Here is a 17,988-nt window from a genome sequence, read left to right as displayed (position 1 = left end):
GACAGCCAAGGAGAAAGCTTTGTAGATGAAAAACTAAAGGTCTCATCAGATATAATGAGACTAATCTACCTAATTTTGCATTAGAATGATTCACTACTCAGCTTTGGTTGTGTAATATGGCAGACAAAAAAAAAATTATAAATACATTGATCTTCATTACAATAAACTGCACAACCCCACAAGAATTACATATCATCGTAAGATGATCTTTTAAGTGAGGCTACATTGAATACCAGAGTTTTGTGGAACCCAATGTTAATATTCACAGATGTAAATGGTTCTTAGTCATTTCTGCTAGTGATCTGGCACTAGCTCCTGTCCCATCACTAAACATTCAGTCCTGGACCACCTTCTTAAATGTATGATGATGCCTAAAGATAAATTGGTACCCCCTTGTAAAAGGTTTCTAAGTTGGCTTACTAATGGCTTTATTAATTACTTATATTGCTAATGACTTATAGATCAGTTATAAGCCATCAGTTAGAGCGACTCTTGGGTTATCAGCTTGTGAAAAATCCCTCCAGCTTTTGTTTGGATCTTTTCAATTTGGTAATGACAGATGATTATTGCTTTCAGTTTAAATCACTTGTGGGTTTCATCAGAAGAAGAAGGCATCACATCTGCAGCTTAGGGCTGCAACTAGTTATCACTTTTGTCATCAAATAATCTGTTGATTATTTTTTTGATTGAGTGATTAACGGTCTCTATAGTGTCCCACAAAAGTGAAAAATGCCCACAGTAGTTTCACAGCGCCCAAGCTGACACATTTTTATAGCTTGTTTTGTCCAGAATACAAAGATATTAAGTTTACTACCAGAGACTAACGCTGAGAAAATTTTGTAACCAGCAATTTTGTTGACAATTGACTTTCTGTTGATGTAATTAACTGAGAATTCAATCATTTCAACTACACCTGCAGATCATTTGTTAATAAATTAATTGCAGTCCAGATTCTCTGCAGGTTATTCCAGAAGACAAAAGTCTCCCAACGAAGGAGAAACACCTGCCAGAGGAAGTTTTGCTAAATGGAAATCCTGAAAATCTTCTTACTTGTGACATATAACTGATAAACAACATTCAAAAGAGACTTAGTGGTACCGATAAATCCACTGCTTTGTAACACAAGCTTCCTTGACATTAAAAGCAGGATGTCTGTACAGTGAGGCTCAATTGGAGATTCCCCTGTAAAAGTTGTGTCTATATTCCTGTATTATACAACATCCTTGTCATAGATAAGCATTCCTCAGGAGAGCACACGCTGCGAACTTCCTTTAGTCAGGCTTCAAACACTCAAAGCATACCCGGCTTCGATTCATCATTCCGCGCAGGCGCGCAGGCATCTACAGTTATGCAACGGGCCTTCAAAACACTATTTGGTTACAGGGCATGATCCCGACATCAAGGAGGCAATCAATCCCATCATGCACCAGGATGAGGTTGGGAGATGGAAGAGGGCGAAGCGTGGTTAGACTAGATAACAGCCAAATGATGAGCATGAAGTGTGACCCAGGGTTAAGACTCAGGAGTGAGGTGGCCTTGGTGCAGCTGCGATGCTCCAACTCACAGATGACTGGACGAGACATTTCAGAATCATAAATCTCTTCCTCAGGCGTCCTATTAATGTACTAGACTTTGAACTGTGTTTAATTTGTATGTAGCTACTACTTATTATTAAGTATTATTATTATCGTTCACTCAACGGTTGAGTTTTATTTCCCTTCATTGTCAAACATTTAGTAATTTTGTGCTTCTGTACAGTATTTACACTGCACCCAATGTTTTTGTTTTAGATGAAGCCATGAGAGCTGTGTGCATTAATGAGAATTACTTTTCCAGGTATTTGGCATACAAACCAAAGTGCAGGGTAAATTACAATCTTGAACTGATGGTGGTGCTCGATACAAAGTCAGAGGATCAGAGTCATTAGGCTTCATCAGTGAATGGCTGTACAAAATGTCACAGCAATCCATCAAATAGTTGTTGAGATATTTCAGTCTGGACCAGAGCAGTGGACCAACAGACGCCGCCATCTCCAGAGCCACGCTGCTGACAAGTTACACACCTGTACCTTTGTTTACTGCTTAGTTCAAGACAGAAACACAAACTGTAACTGACCTTCTTCTTCTGCTTAGTGCCAACACCTGTCCATGAATCCACACCAGCCAGAGCTGAACCTATAAATGTCTGTTTTTGCCAACAACTTGTGTCAATGTCAAATCATCGTAGACACAGAAGAAAAGCAAGTCGGGACTGTGTTTGGAAAACATTGCTTGGATACTTGATAGTATGCTAAGTGGTGAAGGCGCAAAAACACAGAGCACGCCATCACAACCTCAGAAGAAACATGCTGTACTAAAACGCTTTCGACCTCGAGGGATCAGCAACTCACTGCGAACACTGTGATTAAATAACCTCAGCTGTGAGTCCTGGGTCAGACCGTCAAGGTCACCCATTGTTCTGGTGTTTTCCATCAAGAAAAGCACTTTTTTTCTGTCACATCTGAGCTACCGTGCGTGAGACGTCCTTTCTGAGCACAGTATAGGACGAGTAGGTTGTTCAAAATTCATCGAGGGGGATACGGCCGCAGTTTGACACATTCAACTCGTGAACTTGTGAGTGTGAATGTGAAAAAAACTTAAGCTTCTGGCTTCAAACTGGAGGGTTTTAGAAGAAACAATGGATGTTTGGGGAGGTGCATGTTACCTACCCTGAACTATATACTTTTAGGTGAAAGAGTCTGGGAGTGTCTGATCCATCGTTTAGCCCCCCCCCCCCCGAAAATAAACCACCTGAGTGGGTCAGAACATCAGGAAACTACAAGTCACAGTGCACATCATGAGCTTAAACCACTTCTCCAACACACATGCACTCAAACAGAAGCTGCTACGCATACTGCATAAGCACACGCACCTATGCACAAGCAAGGCTGCCTCACACTGTGACTAATCTCACACCTCACAGACAGGCACGGCTCCGCTGCTCTTCCTCCTCCATTCAAATCGCCATCAATGAAGAAAAGAAGAAGAAAAAAAAAAAACAGCCTTATGGGCCACAAAAATTAAACCAATCTATGACAGCCAGCTCCTGTCTCATAATGAATCACGCTTCCTGACCCCGGCGTCTCCATGGCGACGATGGTGCAGTGCCATTTTCGTTTGCTGACTGCAGCTTGTCGTCGCCTCTGCCCTTTTGGTCTGCTGGAAGCTGCAAGTTTTACAGCCTCATAAAGCATCATGAAATGTCAGTGAGTGATCCCACCACAGTGGATTCTTCCCGCTCCTCGTCCCGAAACTGAACTGTGGAGATGCTCTGAAAGTAAATATTGACAATAAAAATAAGCCACCTATGCATGCACGTGCAATAGCACATGGCCCCGAGTGAGCATAACTAGACTGAAAATCCTAACGTCTGCTTCATTTTCTGTCTGATCCAAATCCAAGTGAGGCCTGGTTCAGTAGCAGGACAGGGAGACTTGTGCTGCTGCTGCTGCTGGATGAAATTAGAGTCTGTTCTGACAGCTGGAGAGGAACCAACACAGGGAGGGCCCTCACACTCTGGTTCCTTTCAACTGTCAGCATGGATGCAGCCAATCCAGGCTACGGATTCATTCACCTAAAGAGAAGTAACTACTTTCAAATGAATGATTTCTAAAATCCTCTTTGAGAGCTTGGCAAATATTAAAAAAAACAAACAAACACAAGTACCTCTCTGCTAGGGTAGGTTGTTTTCAGTCGGATGTGACAGGTAGCAAGCTGCAGCAAAAAAAAACAAAAACGTATCCACCACCTATCCTCCCTGCAGTGGGCCGACTGGCTTTGCTGTGGAGAGCTGTTGCATAGCGAGTTCGTTGCCACAGCAGATTTACTCAGGCGCGTCCACGCACATTGGCCGTCCACAGGCCACGCAAGCTCGTCCTGCTGGCGTGGAGGAGGTTACACTGTAAGCTCTGACAACATGCAGGATGACAAACTCAATGCATGCAGCTGCAGGCGACAAAGAAGAGGGTGGCGAATGGGGGTGGTGGTGGTGGTGGTGGGAGGTTGTTTAGGGAGGTAAACCGGAGGGGCTGAGCATGGGCACGGCCTCCGGATTCTGGATCCTTACCTCGGGTCTTTGCTGCCAGTGCTTGATCCAAAGACGAGCCGGGTGTGGTTACAAAAAATCCTCTACGTTTGGAGGCGGCGGGGACGACACGGAGCGGAATCCCATAGCGCGAGAACCGTCCATAGGAAGAGGCGGAGGCGGTCGCTGTCGGTGCCTGGAAATAAAAGCGAGCGGAGCGGGAAATATGTCTGAGTGTGATCGTCCCTTTTCTCCTTCTGCCTGTCACCTCAGCATCTCTGTCGGTCGCTGCGGATCCGTGACGTGACGACTCTGTGATGATCAGCAGCCTTCCTGCGCGCGCGGCCCCGATCCGATCGCCCCTCGCAACAGCTCGGGCGCGCGCACCGGGGTCTTTAAAGCTCGTTCGTCGTTTACCAGGGGGCGCGCGCGCTGCGCACCGCGTTGCCAGATTCGACTGAATCCGAAGAACCCGTTCCGTCTTCGTAAAAGTAGCTCAAGTTGTCATTTTCTCGTGGGGTCGTTGTTCGGTCCATCACATATGTTAAAAATATTCACTTATTTTTTTTATCAAATATAAATTTAATCTAGACATAAAAGACAAGTCATCTCACACAGCCATAGGTCGAAATCGCCCAAATGGTACGAGAAGTAGTCCAAATGATAAAAACCCGCACAATTAAATTTTTATTCACAGAAACGGGCGGAAAGCCACCCAATCTGGCAACCCTGGCTGACTAGTCCATCATTGACCAAACCACTGCTCCGTGTTTGTTTTGTGGGCTGTAACAATTTGTCGAATATTATAATGTATGCACGCTGCACAATGAAAAACCTAAATGTTTTAAATCCCAGATGAAGATAAAGTCACCCTTTAAGTGTTTGAGGATGTTTCAGTTTAGTTTGGAACGCGGCCACAAAAAAAGACACTTCTCTCAAAGACCACTGTGAGGCGGCATTAAACCAAAGATGTGGCATGTGTACCTGCAACTGTAAACACAACAAGATGGTTGAGCTGAAGCTATTTCAGACTATATATAAAACCAGATTGTGACATTTTATGACCTGGTCATATGTTTTGTATGTACAGTCTTAATCTCCAAAGCAGCTGTAGCTGTAAAATGATGCAATGGATTAAAAAAGTACAATATTTGTCTCTGAAATCAAGTATTTTGCCTTATGTTAAGTACAAGAACCTGAAACCTGTACTCGAGTAAAGTACCTGAGTGTATAGTTACATTTAACCACTTTTGACCCCAGTGCATTGATGGTAAATACTACATCTGAAGGACACATTTGAGCAATAAAACAAACCAGATACCATTTGTTATATAGCACCATCTGCAGAGAGACTACAAGATTACAGTTACTGTTAATGCTATTTAAATTCATCCAAACTCAATTCAGTCCCTTACTATACAGGACACAATACTATATGTTCACTATTCTTGTACAGTGAATATTCAAGTTAGACTATGGTTCTGGAACAGGTCTGGAACAAACTCCCAGAAAACCTGAGGTTTGCTCCTGCATGCAGTTCTTTGAAATTGAGCTGTAACACTTTCCTGTCTTCCACTGCCTTTTATGAAATTACATTTGGAATTAGTTATTGTATTGTATCTTTTTTATATTATGTTATATTTTTTACATAACTTAAATGATATCTGAAAATACTTGATTATTTATTGCAGGTGCCAGGAGGGAGAATGTAAATTGTACCTGACTTAGGAAAAGTAAATTCAGCATACTTTTCTTTTCAGTAAGATCCTCAGTAAATAACAATAATAACAGTGACTTGTATATTGATTGTATGTTGTTTGTTGTCACTATAACTATGAATTGTTTTTTTTATTTCAACTGCTGGCTTTTTTATTTCATTTTCGAGTCTGCAATTTGTGCTGCCTTTTGCTGACAGGTGTCCCACTTATTTTGTCCACCCCACTCAAATCAATGAGGGTAGGCTAGACAACAGACACGCCTCTTTGTATGATGCAATACAGTTCAACAGCACCACAAACAGGATTTATTGCAGGGCTTCTGCATTTGACTGCGCTAGTTTCGGCTGGAAGTTCTTAATAAACTGCCAAGTAAGTGTACTTGGCAAACAAAGCTAAGGTCTCGATATTCCCGAAAGGTCTCGCGATGGCAGGTGCAAAGGGTTTGCGGTTGACTTGCCCGCGCGGAAAACAACGTCAGAGTGGGAGCTCTTTCTCTACACTCCTATCTCCTTTCATCAGACGGTGACGTTTCCCATCCAACCGGTCAGTGTGCTGCTGGTAGCTGGTAGCTGCGAGCTAAACTGCCGAGCCGCCTCCTCCGCCTCCGAAGGCAGCTGAACGGATCCGTGAATGAGCCCCGCGCCTCCATGCATCTCCTGTGGCCGCGATGGCAGCGACAGAAACGGTCTGAGTCTTAGCTCTTAGCCATGTAGTTCAATGGTCCACCCTGTCTGTAGTCAATGTTAGTGTGATTCGTGCCCTTAGCTATTTCCGCCAGTAGCTAGCTATTTTTCTGTCCGGGACAGACGGCGGCAGCTAGCCCCCCCTCTCTCGCCACTACAGGAGGATGCTGAAGCTGTTCGGTGCACTGGTTATCCTCGGACTGGCCCTGGCGTGCATCACCTCCTGGGTGCTGGACAGCTATGACACGGCTTGGCACCCGAAGCGGAGCGTTCAGCACCGGACTGTGGGTGATGGAGATGAATCTAAGGGGAGTTCACCACCATTTCCCGGCGGCGAGTTGAACAACATATTCTGGTTTTTACAGGTGGGCTATTATTCTGACCTGCTAGTTAGCTTTGTGTGGTCTTGCAAGCCATTTACCTCGAGCGATGCAGTCTAAACTAAATCTGTATTTCCTTTTTCAATGTTATAGTTTTGCATTTACCATGAGTGAAATATCTACTTCTGGCTTTTCAGTGTTGTCATAGGAAGCTAGCTATGGTGGTTGAACTCTTTGAATGATTGACTGAAAGGGGTCACTGACCACAGAAGTGTGTCATTGTCAGGTAAAAAGGTGGTTCAGCAACACACTAAGTTGTAGTCAGACTTTGCACCTTTTGTGTTTTACAACTCGCACATTGCTGTTATTGTTGTTTTTTTTTGGGGGGGGGGGGGGGGTTGTGTTTTTTTTTTTTGAAAAAAGAAAAGGTCATACAGAATCCAATCATAAGACCAGTTTTATTCTTGTCTGGTTTTGATGTTTGGTTCAAGGTGTCTGACATTCACATCAGCCGATTTCATGACCCAAGACGTATTCCTGATTTTGAAAAGTTCTGCACTGACACCGTTGAAGTGATCAAGCCAGCCCTAGTGCTTGCAACAGGTACAGTGATTCCTCTACCTTTAACTAGTTTAAGTTACTTGGAAAGTTGTTTTGTTCTCTCATGTCAGAGCAGTCCAGAAAGATGACTTCTTGTTTCCACGTGTCTCACATTTTCCTTCTTCGCTCCATAGGGGACCTGACAGATGCTAAAACAGAGAGTAAGGTGGGTTCCCTCCAGCATGAGGTGGAGTGGCAGGCCTACCACAACATCCTGAAGAGGTCTCGTGTGATGGAGCGCACTCGGTGGATAGACATCCGTGGGAATCATGGTGATTAATTGCAGCACTTTGTTATGTTATCGTCCTCTCATAACTCACCAGTTCAATTGAAGAATGTTAGAGTAGGGCGAGGGAGTGTGCTGCTAAGGTTTTCTGAAGAATCCATTAACTGTGGTGCATTTTAGCATCACTCAGGAAGTCATCCTGCCCCCTCTTCTTCACTGCGGTCTCCTCTGTTACTGGATCGCAAGCTATTAGATGTGAAACAAGATATCCTTACTCTGTATCTGCAGTTTCTCTGATATCTGTTCTGCTATGATTGATCACAGTAGTGGATGTGTTGCTTTATCAGGTTGTGGATTCTATGATAACAACAGATTTTGTTCAATGTCTTCCTGTATCATGAAGAAATCTTATGCCTTGATTAAATATGCATGATCCTATGGGGAATTTCTTCATAAGAAGTTCTGGTCATCGGGGCCTTTTGTAAGCTCGAATGTTCCTCATTCTCACCATTGTTTCATTTCCTCTGACAGATGCCTTCAACATAATTTCATTGGACAGCGTCAACAATTATTACCGGTCAGTATGAAAATGTCAGTATCACGGGTATACATCCAGTCAGAGCTTACTCCTGCATGTCTTACAGCAGCAAGCTGAGTGTGAAGTCAATCAGAGTATGTTGCGACTTCAGTGCTTCTGAAACATGAGTAGTTGCAGACCTATTTATTGACAATATTCCAGCCTGTCTGAGCTTCCTGAGGACTAAAATAGAATCAGAATCTACATGAACAGACTGACTCTCTTGTCTTTTGACACAAATAATGTTTTATGTGGCGTTGCTGCTTCTGTTAATGCTGATTGATCTTTTATCTCCCTAATATTCTTAATGTTGTGGTCATCCCCTGCGAGACAATGTCTGTCTCCTACACAAGCCTGATTTATTAATTTAAAACGCATTAAATTATCTCAGGGCTGTACAAGGATTGGACCTGCTGGCTCCATCCCAGTCTACTGTACAGTGTCTTGTTGCTCACGATGACTTCTCTCAAATTTTTCTAGGAAATACTCGGCTAATCAGAAAGTAGGCTCTTTCCACTATGTTCATAAAACTCCCTTTGGCAACTACTCCTTTGTCTGCGTGGATGCCACGCTGACTCCAGGACCCAAGAGACCGTACAATTTCTTTGGAATTCTCAATCAGGTATGCCCCGTCTAGCACCCTCTCTTGACAGAACATAAACATTCATTGTATGTGTAAAAAAATGCAAACACTGGTTGTTTTATTTATTTGAAATTAGTAAAGATAAGGGGGGATTTTGAATGATTTAAATGGCAACTTAAGCTGTAGCTACTGAAAAAGCAAATGGTCAGAAGAAAAGAAAAATGAGTTTATTTAAGGAATAATCAATTAGAAAATGACAATATACAGTATTCTCATACTTTACATTGAGATGGCAAATTGTACTGTAAATGTATGTAAATTTGCTGAAAGGAAAAACATGGTCCACAATCATCTTTCTGCCTTTAAAGGAATAAACAGAGGACGTTGAATGTAATGCAGCATGTGCTTAATAGATGGCTCTTTTCTCAACATATGATAGACTCAAATGGACTTGCTGGACACGTTCAGAGCGGAGAGTCTGAAAAGCAACCAGTCGATCTGGTTTGGCCACTACACCACCTCCACTGTTGTCTCCCCATCTCCAGGAGTTCGGGACATGATGAGGTAAGAACAGGCTGTAAACCAGTTTTTAGATGGGTGGGGAGATGCTATACATATTTTCATTTTGCAAACATTCAACAGCCAGCTCCTTCTTAACTTCAAGCTAGACTTTTATCACCTAGTCTTAAAAAGGAATATGTGACACACTTTTAAGCTGTCATTGGCATATTGTGACAGTATTATAATAGTTTTTACATTTGGGCATCTTGTCTTAAGATCTGCAGTGGCCTATCTCTGTGGCCACCTGCACACGCTGGGCGGCCTGATGCCTGTCCTCCACAGCCGACACCCCCAAGGCACATTGGAGCTGGAGCTGGGTGACTGGATGGACAACCGCAGGTACGCAGCCCGCTCTTTCTCTTTTTATTGTTTGGTTTTATTTCCTTTCTCTGCATATGGAAATATGCACAGCTGTTCAGTATGTTCCTCTCACACCTGTCTCCAGGTACAGGGTTCTGGCCTTTGACCATGACCTGCTGAGTTTCTCTGACCTGAGCTTTGAGCAGTGGCCCGCAGTGCTCATCACCAACCCCAAGGACGCTCAGTACCTGCATCCAGGAGTGGAGCCTCTGGGTCGGATACGGAAATCGACACACATCAGGTGTCTGTTCTGTGTGTGTGTTGACTGTTGCTAGAATCACAAACCCTTCACTGACTCTGCTACACATGGTTGTACAACATGTGGTTTTTCTTACTTTTACTATAATATTAATTTCCAATGTTAAATCATTCGCTTGCTTTGTTCTCAACAGGATCTTGGCCTTCTCAGAGGCTCCTATCACAGCGGTGCATGTGAGCATAGATGGGCAGCCTCTGGGGAAAGGCCACTCTGCTGGAGGTCCTCTGTATGTTCTGTTATGGGATCCATCCCTCTACCTCAGTGGACTGCACACAATCAGAGTTAAAGTGGAGGTCAGCACACCGTTCATTTATCTTCCACTTGAAGTGAAAAGTCTTGTAAATATTTCATGGGTCTTGATTAAGTTTGGAAGTTTTGTTTTCCTGAGTTGAGTTATGATTCAGTAGAAGCTGTGGCTTTGAATCACCTCTTAATATTAATGTCTTGTGCAGATTTTAATGTGCTCTATATTTATAAAACTGACAGTTTGTTCCCTTTTCATCTTTTTTTTGTGTGTCCTGTGAGTCAGGACACGGCAGGCCGGTCGACCGTCCGGGAGCAGCACTTTACTCTGGAGGACGGCCTGACACCCAGCTTTGGTTTTGTGCAGTCCTTCATCCTCCTCACAGACCACTATATTCTGGGCCGAGTGGCCTTCATATTCATAATGCTTCTGAACGTCGGTGTGCTGCTGGCCTTTAGGTTCCTGCGTGTTCCTTCTGGGAGAGGTGAGCTGTTAGTGGAAAGCATTCAAATAAATAGATCATCATCATGTCATTTGAATTACAGGCAACTGAAGTGCAGTTACACTGATATTACAGTCTGCAGTGTCTGCAGAGCCTCTGCAGACAGAAGCGGGGTTCTCAAAAAACCAGTGCCTGTACATGTTAATGTATTATCATATGCATTGGAATATAGGGCTATGTATTTATTTCTGCAATGTGTATAATCAGCAGTTTCTTTATCTTCTGCAGGACTGACTTCTCAAGTGTGTATGTCGCTCCATCTGGTCAGTAAAATGGACACTTTCTACTACTGTCTGCTACTGTTCAACCTGTGTACAGCCTTAGGTGGGTCACCTGCTTTGTCTTATACCTCGAACTAAACTTGCCTCTTCTTCCAAAATAGTACTGCTTTAATAAATCTATACATATCTGTGAATTAAATATATATATTATGCAGTAGACTCTAATCTACTGCATAATATAATTCTTTGTGGTTGGAACATTTGTAATCTGTGCATGGCAGCGCAGTGAAATGAACTCTAAAAAATGCAGAAATGACTTTTCCTTGTAGTCCCGTGTATGTTCCCGAGCAACATAACTCATCCATGATCATAATGGCCTGTGCTGTTTCCCCATTCCTCCCGACAGGTCCATGGTTCATAGGAGAATTGATAGATGGCCATGGTGGTGCCTGCTTCGCCTTTGGGGTTTTCATTGATGGACACTTCCTGGAGGGCAGTCTCACCTATGTTGTTGGAGTTGTTCAGGTAATAAAATCACTTTGATTTAACACATCTACCTCAGAGCTGAAACTGTTAGTCAACTGACAGAAAACTGGTGACTATTTGTTAACCTATTAATTGTCTTTATAGCAGAAGTTCCAAAAAAAATAATCCAGTTCTAACTTCTCAGTTATCAGGGTTTGTTGGTTTTTGGCCTGTTAATCAGACAAAACAAGCAATTTAAAGATGGCACTTTGGGCTTTTGCCTGACATTTTATAGAGCTAATTATTAATTGCAAAAATAGATTTGGTATTGACAAAAAAAATGTTATAGGCTGCCCTAAGCTGCTCTACATCTCAGTGATGTCTGTTATGAAAGCAAATATGCTTATTTAAAGTCATATATTCAACTACAGCTGATAGCTTCACTTGTCTTCATGTTCACTTTTTGCTAAATTGCTAAATTCTGCACATGCCTTTTAAACTGACATTTTTAACTTTTTAAACTTTTTGTCATATTAATCATAATTTTTGGCTTAATAGGTTCCTTTGAATCTACTTGGTTTGTTTACTTGTTTACAAGCCAAACAGGCTGTGAGCCTTATACTCTCACTAATAAATGTATACTATACTAACTATACTTTCATGTTCTGTTGTCCCTTTGCTATATTAATTTTTTTTTTTGGTGAAACCATCCACAGCTATTTTCACGGCTTCATCTTATTTTAAGCACTGAGAACTGCACTAATCACATTTAACTGAACTAATTTCCAGCTGCTGTTCTTCAACATGCCCCTCACTTCTTACCTCTGCTGGAGCCTCCACCACCGTTGCCACGGCAACACCTTCCGATCCCACTTCCTGCGGCCGGGCTGCCGCTGGCGGACTCTGGCGGTTCACCTCTTCATGCTGCTGCTGCTCACCTGGCAGGCCCACTCCTGCTACTTTCTCCTGGAGACCTACGGCCCCATGGCCTTTTTCCTGTCTCCTGTCCGCACGTGGGCGTTAGGGCTCAGTCTTCTATTGGTCTACCGCGCCTGGACAGGCCCTGCCCCTCTCATTCGTGACAACAGCAAGAGCATCTCTCTCTCTTGACAGTAATTGCACTGTACCACCACGACTTCCCTTGAGCCTGACTCACAGATTTATTTTGCTGTCTTTATCCACCCTGAAAGCCTCAATTTTCCCCACTCCGCAGCCCCTTCCTTTCTTTCTCTCCTTCCACAGCCACTTCACAGTACATCACACACTATCCTCTTTCTAGATAGTATTGTTTACTTAATATGCATGTTATTGTAAAGCACCGGTGAGCACATTTCAGGCCATATTCATAGCAATGTGTACAGTGTTAAAAAACAAAAACACCTTGGATACATTAAAGGGTTAAAAAGCCTATTTGAGCTATGACAGGACTGGTCCAATGTATGCTCCAGTTGACAGTATACTTTATAAGAGATGTATTCTGCTGTGGTTAAAGCTGACTCATTTACTTGAGCTTTAGCACTTTTTGGAAGTGTTGCCTTGGCTGAACGCCACTTCACCACTGCCAAAGGATGAATAAGAAAGATTTCACCTTTTATTCTTCCCTCTGAAAACCATTTTCATTCACTAATGAAGGCTGGATGTGCCAAACCGATCCTGGAGTTTACCTTCCGACACACAAATCCTGTGGATAATAAAGGTGTACGCCTCATTTTATATACTGTAAGCATTTCTTAACTTCCCATGACTGACAGAGAGTGGTAGTTACTTTGGTGGAGATGACAAACTGTAGGTAATACATCCTAGACGATCATATTTTGATCATAAGTTTGTTCTACAAATGATTACAGGAAATCAGAGGGAGGAAATTATAAATCAATCAAGTACTGTAGTTGGTCTGTGTACAAGTAGCTAATGATTGAAAGTGTTTTTAAATCAAATTAATTCCATTGCACACAACTGCCACTACAAACATCTAAATATTTGCATTGGAATATTCATATCAGAAACTTCAATGCCACTTTTCACCGAAACACAGAGAAGCTGGCCTGACTCTTCACGCTCCTTCAAACGTGACTACAGAAAGCAGCTGTTTGTTTCTCAGGAATGTGAGCACTTGAACAATAGGCTGGTCCCAGTAGTATTTCAGGACAACGTTTTTATACTCCATAGTAGCTCAGTGAACAAAAAAACCCATGTCAAAAAATCCAGATGTGTGGTGGTTAGAAAAACAAAACGAATGTGTTGTAGAAGTGATGAAATGAGATGAACCAGGACTATATTGTTTTTTTTATTCATTCATTCTGATTGTATTGTGTGATTTATATTTTTTCCTTATGTTGTAATACTGCACTGGGAATGAGCATTCTTCACCACCCTACACTGGAAGTTAAACTGACAGCTTGGTGTGTGAAAACGTGTTTGTTTATATTGTTCAGATTGTTCACCTTTTTGTGAAGGTGTGAGAGCGGTACGACTGTGTCTGTTGCACTCTGATTCAGTCCTTTCTAGCCACTAGTAGCAGGTGCCTGGATTCCACAAGAACAAACTGATCCAGAACAGTACATAAATAGGGTCAAGACCTTTTAATAGAAGCAATGTTCCAGCAGCGTTAGATCTTAGTATTTTTTTTTTTTTTTTTTCAAACCATACCCAGTGTGAGTGCGGAATAATTGCTCAGTGCTGTTATAAGACATTCAGTTTAATATTAGAACACCTGCCGAGCACTGAGAAAATTAAGTTATGTGAATTCGTGCAGGCAACGGTTTGATATGTTTTTTTCCTCTCTGCATAAACAGGCCCTTTTCATGTGTATGGGAGCATTACCAAGTGTGTAATTCCAGCAAAAAGACTGATATTTGAAATTTATGGACTTAATTTATGGACTCTTACAATGCACAGTACCTCTCCTGTGCTATGTAATCTGTCCACAAGGAGGCAGTATTAAATTGATTTAGAGGGTAATGATTGATGACTGTGCTGCGTTTCACTTCCACGTCCAAATTATGCATGGGACTGATGTTTTGTTTTTTTTTCCTTTTGCAGAAAATCACCAATCATAGTTTATTGACACTCACTGATTATGGGTTACTATAAATCTGGTTGTGATTGTTCTGTACTGTATATTGAACTGACCGTTCACAAGGAAATCAGACATCAACTCAATCACCACTACGTGTCCGAGAAGGAATATACTGTCAGCGATGTGCTGGTGTTCACTTGACTTATTCTGCATCCCCCTCCTTTGTTCAGATACTTTAGTATATGAATGAAGACGATGATTTTACACCTGCCACATATTTTTCTCGTGACAACTGAACTTAGAGCCAACCACAATTTTATTTTATTAATGGTTTATAGTGCTGTGGAATAAAAATGTTCATTACAGTAAATCATATACTTTGTGTTTGTCTTCAGGTCATTGTTACATCATTTTACAGCAGGAGCGAACGCGAATGGTTCTTTTTACATTCATTTTATTTTTCTCAAGAACACAGTTAAAGAGAACGTTGTTTAATTTTTCATTTGTGGTTTATAATTTTAATCAAGTGGCATCAGCAGCTCAATGCAATATCTTCCTAGAGAGTTCATGAAGTTAGTGTTAATGGCAGTGATAAAAAGGCAACAGTGGGTTAATTTCCCCAGGTGTCTGGTGACAGCAGTTACAGGAAACTACAGTGATTTTCTTCACTCTGATATCTTTATAATTTGCTTGCCAATGTTTCCCCCTTTCATCATAGAGCAAAATGCATCTGCAAAAAAAAAGAGAAAGAAAATTCAACTCCTGTCAAAAGAAAAAGGAAAAAGACTTAAACTATAGTGGCAGAATTTAAACTCACATACCTCCCATATTTTCGATGCCATTCACCACAGTTTCCAGCACCTGCAGAATGGAGGAAAAATTGCAGCAAAATAATGTAACATGACAGACGAGGGAAGAGGCATGCATTTTGCAAGCAAACGAACAGTCAACCACACATTATCATCATTTCCTCCTTACCTTGATTTGGCCTGATTTAACATACTGACTGAGCTCAAAGAGGGCAGCGTCTGCTTTGCTCATGTAATTAAGCACCATAAACCGCTCTCGGGTGATGCTCTTTCTTTGCAGGGCTTCCTGTGTTTCCTGAGTTAAAGGTGGAGGATACGGCACATCCTTGTTGTACTGAGAGATCTGCCCACACAAGATCACATGGCCGCCATTGTTCATCTGGAGGTAAAGAAGGAGGCAGAGGTCAGACAGAGACTGTAAGACATAAAACACTCATGGTTGAAGATCACGAGTAAGCACACAGCTGCCACTTTTAAGTTTGCAAATGCCAGAAAAGGAATTAGGATAAGAAAAGCCAACGAACACCTCAGAATTCAAATACCATCCAGCTAAAAGAACAATTAATTAAAGAAAACATCCACTAGATTATGCTTTGCAAACAGACACAACACAAGCAGTACCTGTGCTATTACAGTATCACTGATGGCACCTCCCACATTGTCAAAGTAAACATCTACCCCATCTGGGCAGCACTCCCTGAGCTTTGTCGCTACGTCCTCTTGGCGATAGTTGATGGCAGCAGAGAAGCCCAGATCTTCCACTAAAGCTCTGCATTTCTCATCAGATCCACAGACCCCAACAACCCTCACACAGCCGTCCAGTCTGCCAATCTGGAAAAGAAAAGCAGAGTGCAATGATAAAAATCAGGCTCTCACTTCCTTTTTTCTGCAGCCTAAACTGTGTTTATGTTACTATCTGTGGTTAGCTAGATTAAATCTGCTACCCTGAGTATGGTTTTTGAAATACACAGCAACATCTCCCACCAACCATCTTGACTTAATCTTTCTTCCAGTTAAACCCATTAGTACTGAGATCATTTCAAGACTTGTTTTAGGTTTCTCAAATTACTTGCATTTTCATAGATTACAAGATAAGTCAATGGGAGGATAATCTGTGTTGTTTTTGTATATTTTGCCAGCATTTCAAATACATGCACTGTACACTGTATAAGACAGTCAAGCCTTACTGGACCCAAATCTCGACTTTGCTGTATTTACCTGTCCAGCTATGGAGCCACAGGCCCCAGCTGCACCAGTCACCACCATGGTCTGATTGGCCCCTTTGGTCACATGACCCTTCTCCCTTACACCCAGCAGTGCAGTGAGGCCTGTTATGCCAACTGCACCCAAAACATAGGACAAGTGCCCATCAACCAACTGTGGATCAACCTGCAAAAGGAAGAAGGTAGTGTTCTCAACTGATATGACACATCTTTCTTGCCATATGCAGTCAGTGCGTGATTTTTTTTATGCAGGAACAGACCAAGAAAAAAACCCCAACCCTTAAATTAGAAGCTATTATTGTCATCATATTAATATGAAAGCTTCTAATTCTAAATCTTACATAACACATTCTAATTTTTCACACAGATCACAAAATCATTGTCCTCTCTGCAAGAGGAAATTATGTCCTAGTCTACTCGTCACTGAGGGTAATATGCCACTGCTGACAAACAATAGTACGCCACACCTTCTGTAAGCCACTTCCTTTCAGGACAGCACTGGTCTGCCATGGCCAGTTGAATGAAGTGACCACATCTCCCACAGCACAAGTGCTGCAGCGGCTGGACTCAACTATGCCAACACCTCCACCGTCCACACACTCAGACAGCTTCCATGGAGTCAGGTAATCAGCACCAGTGTCTTCGTTCATTCTGCATCGCTGTGAGGCAAAGACAGAAAGATGAGACTCAGAAAGACAAGAAATGGGGAAGCTTTTACCGGTGGTTTTGTGGAGTCTTTGACACTGGCTGCCTTAACTTTGGTATAAATAACACAGGTGGACTGGCTGACTGTATGATATAACTTTGGTTATCTAAATGCAGTCATAAAAAACAAGCCAGACTCACTGGACAAAAACTTCAAACGCGCATTACATGAACTGAAAAGTTTTGCTTTGAAACTTTTATCTATACTATTCAATCTGGAGTCTAAATATACATAAGAGAATACAAAAGAAGAAAATAAAAACAGTCATGTATTTTGTCCATCATGGCTGCATCAATACCATGTAAGGGTCGACTGAAAGGTAAAGCGTCCGAACAAGGACCTCCCCATCCTTCAGGTCAGGTGCTAAAGTCGTCTCCTCCAGACGGAAATTGTCAGGAACTGGCGCCCCGTTTTTACCTTTACGCAAAAGTAGTTTGTGTAGAAAACGTTAGCCAGACTGATGCAGTAATGATGCAACACAGGAGCAAAGAAAATGGGTCGTTTTCTATTATGAAAAAAATAAATAGTTCATTGAGTTGCCGACCTGGTCGTGAGTTTAAGACGATTCTCTGCACCTGCATTCTCGAAAAGTTGCCTGTATGCGCCTGTTTTGATGACCTGACCTAGCAAAAAAAAAAAAAGGTCAGGCTTTTATGCGCAAAATTGTTAGGAAGTGTCGCTACAGTGTTAGTACATGCATAACAACACGCCAAACAAACCAACTACTTACAAACCCCTGTTCCAAATACTGTGTTTACATTAGCAAACCGGTATTCTCTGGCTGTGGGCTAGCTGACTTGTGTGTTTTATTTTGTGCTCAGTAAGAGGCTTCCCTGTTAGGAACTTCCGT

The 17,988-nt window shown here is 42.2% G+C and overlaps 2 protein-coding genes across 2 annotated transcripts; one reads left to right on the top strand and one right to left on the bottom strand.

The window, feature by feature from the left end:
* The first annotated feature begins 6,237 nt into the window (after window positions 1-6,237).
* Window positions 6,238-14,775, top strand: tmem62 (transmembrane protein 62). Its single transcript, XM_041060603.1, has 14 exons — window positions 6,238-6,465; window positions 6,624-6,828; window positions 7,275-7,386; window positions 7,518-7,655; window positions 8,141-8,186; window positions 8,667-8,808; window positions 9,209-9,333; window positions 9,547-9,669; window positions 9,776-9,931; window positions 10,083-10,242; window positions 10,479-10,677; window positions 10,924-11,019; window positions 11,323-11,441; window positions 12,171-14,775. Exons 1-14 carry the CDS (start codon window positions 6,428-6,430, stop codon window positions 12,489-12,491), a joined length of 1,980 nt encoding a protein of 659 aa, XP_040916537.1. The 5' UTR covers window positions 6,238-6,427; the 3' UTR covers window positions 12,492-14,775.
* ptgr2 (prostaglandin reductase 2) lies at window positions 14,753-17,966 on the bottom strand. Its single transcript, XM_041060604.1, has 9 exons — window positions 17,869-17,966; window positions 17,683-17,761; window positions 17,437-17,555; window positions 16,900-17,091; window positions 16,428-16,598; window positions 15,831-16,040; window positions 15,379-15,588; window positions 15,222-15,261; window positions 14,753-15,130 (listed from the first exon to the last, which is right to left on the bottom strand). The coding sequence occupies exons 2-9, from the start codon at window positions 17,717-17,719 to the stop codon at window positions 15,066-15,068; spliced, it is 1,044 nt and encodes a 347-aa protein (XP_040916538.1). The 5' UTR covers window positions 17,720-17,761; window positions 17,869-17,966; the 3' UTR covers window positions 14,753-15,065.
* Window positions 17,967-17,988: the final 22 nt, after the last annotated feature.

Source organism: Toxotes jaculatrix, chromosome 17 (genome assembly GCF_017976425.1).
Source record: "Toxotes jaculatrix isolate fToxJac2 chromosome 17, fToxJac2.pri, whole genome shotgun sequence".
In the NCBI taxonomy this organism is placed as follows: Eukaryota; Metazoa; Chordata; class Actinopteri; family Toxotidae; genus Toxotes; species Toxotes jaculatrix.
This window is presented reverse-complemented; position numbering and strand designations above follow the sequence as displayed.